At 62.8% G+C, this 7,903-nt stretch overlaps 2 protein-coding genes across 2 annotated transcripts in view; both read left to right on the top strand.

Moving 5' to 3' along the window:
* Positions 1 to 3,656, top strand: part of F751_3129 (DNA ligase 4) — a gene marked incomplete at both ends in the record, with an annotated part of 6,083 nt that extends 2,427 nt beyond the window's left edge. The window contains 11 exons of the mRNA XM_011398997.1: positions 185 to 326; positions 467 to 607; positions 769 to 877; positions 1,053 to 1,150; positions 1,309 to 1,455; positions 1,731 to 1,819; positions 2,004 to 2,182; positions 2,306 to 2,465; positions 2,687 to 2,829; positions 2,986 to 3,551; positions 3,641 to 3,656. Coding sequence (XP_011397299.1) covers positions 185 to 326; positions 467 to 607; positions 769 to 877; positions 1,053 to 1,150; positions 1,309 to 1,455; positions 1,731 to 1,819; positions 2,004 to 2,182; positions 2,306 to 2,465; positions 2,687 to 2,829; positions 2,986 to 3,551; positions 3,641 to 3,656 — 1,790 coding nt within the window. The remainder of the gene's footprint in view (positions 1 to 184; positions 327 to 466; positions 608 to 768; positions 878 to 1,052; positions 1,151 to 1,308; positions 1,456 to 1,730; positions 1,820 to 2,003; positions 2,183 to 2,305; positions 2,466 to 2,686; positions 2,830 to 2,985; positions 3,552 to 3,640) is intronic.
* A 2,273-nt stretch (positions 3,657 to 5,929) lies between these two features.
* Positions 5,930 to 7,616, top strand: F751_3130 (Glycolipid 2-alpha-mannosyltransferase 1; the record flags this gene model as incomplete). The annotated part of the gene is made up of 5 exons (XM_011398998.1): positions 5,930 to 5,999; positions 6,188 to 6,534; positions 6,743 to 6,784; positions 6,907 to 7,103; positions 7,313 to 7,616. 5 exons carry the CDS (start codon positions 5,930 to 5,932, stop codon positions 7,614 to 7,616), a joined length of 960 nt encoding a protein of 319 aa, XP_011397300.1.
* Positions 7,617 to 7,903: the final 287 nt, after the last annotated feature.

Genomic DNA, 7,903 nt, shown 5'->3' on the forward strand with positions numbered 1-7,903 from the left:
GGGGGGGGTGGGTGGGTGGGGGGGGGGGGGGGGGGGGGGGGGGGGGGGGGGGGGGTTGATGGTGTGGCGGTGCACCTTTGGGCAAGCCTGCCTGCCAGGTGCTCACCGCAGGATGCATGCAGCCTGCCTCCCCCCGACCCTTGCCGCCTCCCTCCACCAAAGTCACGCCCCTCCGCATTGGCAGTTGCGATACCTACATCTGGGGTGATGGGGCGAGTGGTGCCCCTGCTGCCGGGGGAGACGCGGTTCAACGACGTCCTGTTCTCCCGGGAGGGCAGGACCCAGGAGGACATACAGGAGGCTCTGGACCAGGCAAGGCCAACTGGGTGTGGCTTTGAGCGCGTGCACGCCCGCGCGGCACCCCAGCTTCCAAGATGGAACAATTCAGCACTTGGCACTCGGTACATGCTGTCCACGTGCAAGTTCCAGTTACCCCCACTTCCCTTGATCGCCGCTCCTCTCAGAGCACGGCGCTGAAGGACGAGGGCATTGTCATCAAGGCGCTCGACTCGATGTGGACCACCAACGACCGGTCGGGGTCTTGGCTGAAGATCAAGCTGGATTACGTGAGGAACATGGACATCGACGCCGTCATCGTCGGCGGCTGGTGGGTGGCGGAGTGCTTGGGTGTAGAAGAAGCTGTATGGGGGGGGAGGACCACCCCGCTGCACGGTCGGGAGTGGGAGGTGGCTGGCAGGATGCATGTGTCAGAACAGCCTCGTTCAGCCTCTTGAAACCTGACACCCTTTCCATCTCATCATGAAATAGGTATGGCCAGGGCCGACGGGGCGACGCAATCTCCCAGTTCCTCCTTGCACTGGCGGTGCCCAACCCTGTCTCCGGGGAAGCTCCCAGCTCCTGGCTGACGTTCTGCCGGGTGAGGCTGCTGGGGGGAGACGGGTGTTTTTGTTGCACTCTGGTGGTAGTTGGTTCTGCCGTCACATCTTCAAAATACGGCTGTGGGATTGCGCGTATTCAACCGTCCACTCATCCACTCCCCGCAATTGTCGACTACTTGAATCCTCCTACCTCCCGCTCACTGGGAGCCTCAGGTCGGCACCGGCGTGACCGACGAGGAGCGAGCTTCACTGAATGCCCAGCTGAAGCACCTGTTCCTGGATGGGAAGAGTGTGCCACCCCCTTGCCTGCAGTGAGTACTTGGATGGGAATTTGCCTAGGAATGGCATCTAGCGCCTGCTGCAGACACCTGCCGGCACGCACTGCATTGACGTCAGCAGGACGCCAAGGTTTGGTGCATAGAGCTGTGCTGACGGGTTTCTCCCACTCTCCCTCTCAAAAACATCGCAGGACCACAGGCAGGGAGGCGCCGGATGTGTGGATCAAGGATCCCTCGCAGTCGGTGGTCCTGGAAGTGCATGCCGACCTGAGGACCATCCCATCCAGCACCTTCGCGACCAAGCTCTCCCTCCGCTTCCCTGCGGTGCATGACATAAGGTGGCATGTGTGTGAGGGGTGGAGGGTGGTGGAGGAGTACATAGGGGGAGGAAAGGGGAGCAGGAGCCCTGGTGCCTGTTGAGCTGGCACCGCGTGCATGAGAGATGATTCTGTGGAGGGTAGTGTTTTTGCAGCACATGGGATTGAAGGGCTTGACAGCAGCCATGGGTCAGCATCTGTGCTGGACATCTGCTGCCTTGATGCAGGGACCTATTCTATGCAAAATCCAGCTGCCTCACCCGCCCCGCCACCTCCAATGCTGACCATCCAAGCAGGTGGGACAAGGTGCCTTGCCAAGCCACCACCGACGCGGAGCTGAGGGGCCGAATCAGGGAGGGCCTCCCGCGGGAAACGCAAGCCAGCGGTGCGGGCGGGGGTTGTGTGGCTGCCTGCAGCAAACCAGGTTTTGTTGAAGCGCCATCGGGGTGGCATGGGCCTCGACTCCCTGTGTGTGGCAACCGTGCACGGCTTCCGGACTGCGGATCCGGAACGCTGCGCAGGCCGTCGCCTTGCATTCAGGGAGGTCCACCCCCCCCCCTGCCCTGCAGACGGCACGGGGACGGCCGAGGCCTCGTCTGGGCTGGTGAGGTCCCCCAGCCAGTACACGCCCCGCAAGCGCCCGACCCGACCCTCCCTGGCTTGGGACACGCCTCCCCCAGGGACGGCTAAGCGGCCGCGCCTCGCGCTCTCTGTCGTCGGGACCTACCGACCCGCAGACACCTCAGATGTATGTGAGAGGTTGGTTTGGAATAGGGTGTACAGGGAGAGTGCATGCAACCACTCTTGACCCACTTCCTGAACAGCTATTTCACCTTTATTTGCATCCAGCTCCCTACTCACCGCCCTGCAGGTCCAGGTGGTGGGCTCCGACCTGGCAGACGACCTTGTGCACTTTGCCGGGCACGCCAGCATGTCCGGCGAGCGGCGGCGGCGGCTGGAGAGGGGTGTCGCCGGGCTCGGGGGGCGGGTCTCCCAAAACCTGGTGCCCCGCGTGACCCTTCTCCTCGCAGGTCGGCGCGGATATAGTTTGAGAAGAGGGAGAGGGCGGCGTGGGAGGACGATGCCTGTCAGACTGCAGAGGGTGCATGCTCGGAGAAGAAGGCAATGGGTTCCTTCGTTGGGATTCTTACCGTCACCACGCCTGGGGATTGATGTAATCCGCATTCTCTATTCCTAGGCCCCCCATCCCCCCCTCATATCACCACTGCTCGCGGGCGCCGCATCCACGCAGATGGCGCCGACTCGCTCGCCGCACGGGCCGCGATCAAGCAGGACCGGGACCTGGTGCACACCTCCTGGCTGGAGGCCTGTATGGTGGAGGGCCGAGCCGTGGCGATGAGACCCCGGCACTACGTCCACCTCAGCTCGGAGCGGGTGCGCCTGGGTGTGACTTCCTGTGACTGGTGTGCTGCGGGATTGCACCGGCTGCAGAGTCCTGCTCCATGCGGTAGGTGGGCACCCCGACCTTTTGCGTGCCTCAAGCCCTTCAAATCATCACCCCCACCTTCTTCCCCCACCTGCTCAATGCAGGCGCTGGAGCGTGGGAGGGAGTATGGGGACGCAGGCGACGAGGACTTGACCCCGGAGGATGTAGAAGCCATGCTGGAGCGCCACATTCGCGTCGAGGCGCTGTCGGCGCCCCGCCTGCTCGCCGAGCTGCGGGGCCCGGGCGCCAGGGTGGCGCCTTTTCCCAGCACGGCGGATGTACGCGAGCTGGAGGTCTTGACTTGCGCTGAGCTGGCCGGAGTGCCGGGGAGCGCCGGCCGGCAGCAGGAGGCTGCTCTGGCGGGGAGCGGGGCCAAGCGGGTCGCCGCCGCGGCTTTTGATTGCTGCGTGGTGGACCTGGCGCGGGACCACGACGGTGCGAGGGAGCAGGGGGACTACCTGCGGGCCTCGCTGCGGCTCATGGGCGCCAGGGTGGACGAGGTGGCTGGCGAGGTTACCGGCCTCTTCGTCTGCCTGCGAGGCAAGCGCGGCGGCGAGGTGCGCGGCGCGGACGTGCTGGAGGCGCTGCAGGCCGGGCGCGACCCCGGCACGGGCCTGGAGGGCCTCCGGGCGCGACTGAGCGGCGGCGCGTGCCGGCTTGTGGACCCTGGGTGGGTGAGGGGTTGGCCGGGCTCGGAGTGTCAGGATTTGGTTTGGTTCCGTTGCACCATACCGGCCATGCTGGCTCGAGACTCTGCAGCATGGACATCTGTTGATGAGCAAACCCGCCACCCGCGCTGCAGATGGGTGGATGCAGCGACGGACGCCGTGCTGGACGACAAGCCCATGCCAGACCCTGCAGGTGGCCCTCGCAAGCATGCAATAAAACTGGGGAATGCCTGCCATGTCCACAAGCTGGCAGCGGGTCTGTGCCGACCACAGTCATCCTCACACACACACACAGATTATGCCATGGCGGCAGAGCCGGTCGAGCGCTGGCCATGGGCACGTTTTCTTCCCAGCAGCCCGCCCAGCCCAGCCAAGCCGCGAGCCGTGCGGGGTCCGGCCGCGAGGGGGCGCAGGGGGCCCGCCACCCGCATCAAGCGGCCGACAGCCGTCGTGCTGCAGGCGGAGGGGGAGTCGCCTGCTGCCTCGCCACCCCTGCCGGCGTCGGGGAGTGGCCGGAGGGCGAGCAGGCTGACTGCTCCGCCGGGAAGGGCCGTACGTGCTGTGGCGTCCAGCGGATTTGAGGGCGCGGACCAGGAGCCTGCTGCAGGTGGTGATGCTGAGGCCCCCTGGGGAGACGACGAGGATCTGGACAGAGGCATCCGACAGCCATCCCGGAGGCAGCAGGGCAGGCAAACTGCAGTACCGCCAAAGAGCCGACCAAGGAGAGCAGGCGCAGGTGTGGCCGCAGAAACTCCTGCCGCCACATCCCACAACCTGGGAAAAGTCCACATCTCCCTCTCTACGACAAGCTCTGAGGGCGCACGGCCGCATGCCGATGCAGGAGGAGACCGCGACACCCCTGATGCGCCCGGGTCTGGTGCACCCAGCACCCTGACCCCTGGGGTCGCTGCAGCGCATTCAGCTGGGCCACCTCCCCAGTCTCAGGTCAGACCCACTCCTCTTCAGCAGCCATGCTACATGAACACGGCCATTCAGGTGTCCATCAGTATTATCATCAAGGTGCCTTCCATCCCGATTCTCTTACCTCTGTTCTCATGCAGAAGCAGGCGCTCCCTGCAGATGGCTTGAGCCTCTTTGACGATCTGTTCGGAGCTGACGTTGCGCCACAGGCCTCAACAAGGGAGGCGCGCAAGCCTGGAGCAGCACAGACCGCCTCTCTGGTACCTGCCGAGCTGGCGAGCAGTCCCCCACCTCGACTGCCAAGCCTTCCCAGTGCAGCATCACAGCCTGTCTCTCCCCAGTCAGGACTCGGTTCGCCAGGACCCAAGCTGTCGCTGCGGGAGCGGATGGCACGGATCAGAGCGGCCAAGCAAGGCTGAGCCAGAGGCTGCTGGAGAGGGCGGCCATCCATGAGTGCGCTTGAGATTGGTACGCGTTAATACCATGTGCCCTTGCTAGGATGTAGGTTTTGTTGCCACCATGCCAACACAACTTTGTACAACCTTCTACTCATTAATTAGTCTCCCCTGATGCTGGATTCAAAGTCCTCCATGAACCCCGTCTGAGGACAAACAGAGCCCGGCAGCTCAGCAGTCACCCGATTGTCACCACCATGGTACGCTGAAACCTGCAAATTCCCAGAGAAAGATGTGCGTGCCCATGCTTGCGCATCTTACCTGTCTGCTGACGGGGTTGGAAGGGGATCAAAACAGCCACCCGGCAGTACCCTAGTGATCAATCTCTGAGATTCGAATGGGAGGGTGGTCCTCGAGGGAGTAGGAGGCCAGATGCATCTATTGTTCATGGAGATGACGAGTCGAGGATAATATTTGCACCCCTTGTACAATACGAGGAGCCCGAAGCCAGACCTTGCACCCCCCATACATACTGGCTCTCGAAAACCCTTGCACGATCTCTCATCCGGAACCGCGTTACTCATCGCCTTACAGAATTTAGGATAAGCGGCGAGTTTACATGGTAATCGTATTGCTCAAGGTCAGAGACCTGTCTGCAACTTCCCTGCCATGCTGGCCTCGGCAGCATTTCAACCAGTTGCGGCGCATGGATCCGATCGGAAATTACCAGCCCATGACCGCTTCCCCCATCACAATCGCAGATGCACATGGGCTGAGACATTGGCATTGTAATGGGCAGGAGCCCCTTCAATACCCTCAAAAGACGGAGACTGAGTCTCGGCCTGGCCGCAGGGGCTGTCTTCACGATCCTGCTACACATCCGCAGCATCACCGTCCCCCGACCCATTTCGGCACCTACGTATGCCCCTGAGGACCCCAAAGGCAGGAGCTTTGTGCAGACGCGTTACAGGGAGGACGCCGGGGCAATAGCCCGCCTCTTGGCGGCATGGCCTGAAGACAAGCCCCGTGCAGCAATCTTTGTGCTGGCCCGGAACCAAGAGGCCATGGGGGTGGTCCAGAGCTTGAAAGAGCTGGAGGCAACCTTCAACGGCAATGTGTCTGCCATGTACCCATGTGCGTGACGGAGACTGTGCGTGTGGGGATAGTGGGGCGTTGGTGCGAGTTTGGGTGGCAGCATGAGGGATGCTGTGCGAGACAGACATGGCTGGCATGATTCTGACCTTCAGACATCCACCTCTCCTCTGCCCGAAATCCTCTGCGCCTCACCTTTCCCCATGCCTCTCCTTCCCACTCATCCCCAGATGTGATCGTGAACAACGGTGACTTCTCCCCCTCCTTCATGCAAGTGGTGGAACGCAGCGTCGCAGGCCGGTGCTTCTTCGGCAAGGTGCCCCAGGAGCACTGGTCCTACCCGGCCCACGTCAGCGCCGAAGCGGCCGCCAAGGCCCGCGCTCAGCAGGCGGCGGCCAATGTTTTCCACGGGGAGTTGGAGAGCTACCACTTCATGTGCCGGTACTTCTCCGGCTTCTTCATGCACCACCCGCTCCTGCGCGGCTTCGACTACTACTGGCGGGTTGAGCCCAGCGTCCACTTCTACTGTCACCTCCAGCAAGACCCGTTCCTCACCATGCAGGCATGCGGAGAGGGGGTGTGCAGGGGTGGGCGGATGGGCCCGGCCCATGGACAGGCCAGGCATGTGTCCCTGAGTGCGAGCAGCTTGTTCTCTTCGCCGTGGTTTGGAAAGGGTACAGGCCCCTTCCCTCCCTCTGCAGTTTGGGGCAACACTGTTGAGACGCAGATGCCCAAGTTTGCACATCACCACACTTGTTTCTGCCCCCTTCTCCCTCCATTTCCAGAGCAAACAGGCTGCATATGGCTGGAACATTGTCAGGCTTGAGGTGAGGAGGGCGCCTGCCCTGGGAATTCGACCCACCTCTCTCTGCCTCCATTGCAAGGTCACCACCGACAGCTCATTCCGGCCGTCTACAAAGCACCACCCCTGCCCCCAACACCCTCGCAGCTGATGTCCACCATCCCCTCCCTCTGGTCGACCGTGTTTCAGTTCCTCCGCGACAATGCCACCCTCCTGCACCCCAACAATGGCCTGGCATCGGTGGCGCCAGGCTTCTCGCGGGTGTCGGTGACTGACCTCAGGGTGACAGAGCACACTGTACCATACACGGGGTGCCACTACTGGAGCAACTTTGAGATCGGCAGGTGTGCTGTGGCTATGCAGGTGGGAGGGATCTTTGCCAGTACCCTGCTCGAATGCAGCGACGGGTGGGGCGTCAGCATTCTCAAACGAGCAGCATCTCATCACATGGATGGAACAGGCATACCCAAGCATTTGCAACATGGATCGATACTGGTCCACCGCCGGGCGGCCTTTCATTGGGAGCTCTCCCCCCTCGCCTTTCCGCATGCAGCCTGGCCTTCTTCCGCAGCGAAGCGTACCAGGCCTTCTTCGCGGCCTTGGAGAGGAGCGGCGGCTTCTTTTACGAGCGGTGGGGCGACGCGCCTGTGCACTCCCTGGCAGCCCTGGCGCTGCTGGACGCCCGCGCCGCCATCCACTTCTTCGACGACATCGGTTACCGGCATGACGACGCCATGCACTGCCCCCAGGCCCCGGACGCGGTGAGGCACTGCTCTTGCATGCCCGCCGTGGACTTCAACCAGCACCAGAGCTACTGCAAAAGCCTGCAGCGCCAGGCGGGGCTGCTAGGGCAGTGATCCCGGTGGTTGGGCCCCTCCTGCAGCTGTCTGTGCGAGAGGGTATCCCGCCAGGAGATGGGCTGCCGCTAGCCGGTGACGCTGAGATCTACGTGCCGCGCTTTCTCATGCTCGATGCTGGCCTCCAATGGCCCGCGCCCCCCTGTCTCCATTTCATCTTGCGCCCTCATATTTATGCACATGATGCTTGGAGCAGGCAGAGACAGACGCATGTCAGAGTGATGGTTGTGGAGGAGAGAATACTGGGATTGCTCCTGGGTGGAGCCCAACTATGATGTCTCACGAGA

The sequence above is a fragment of the Auxenochlorella protothecoides genome (assembly GCF_000733215.1).
Source record: "Auxenochlorella protothecoides strain 0710 unplaced genomic scaffold scaffold33, whole genome shotgun sequence".
NCBI classification, from domain to species: domain Eukaryota; kingdom Viridiplantae; phylum Chlorophyta; class Trebouxiophyceae; order Chlorellales; family Chlorellaceae; genus Auxenochlorella; species Auxenochlorella protothecoides.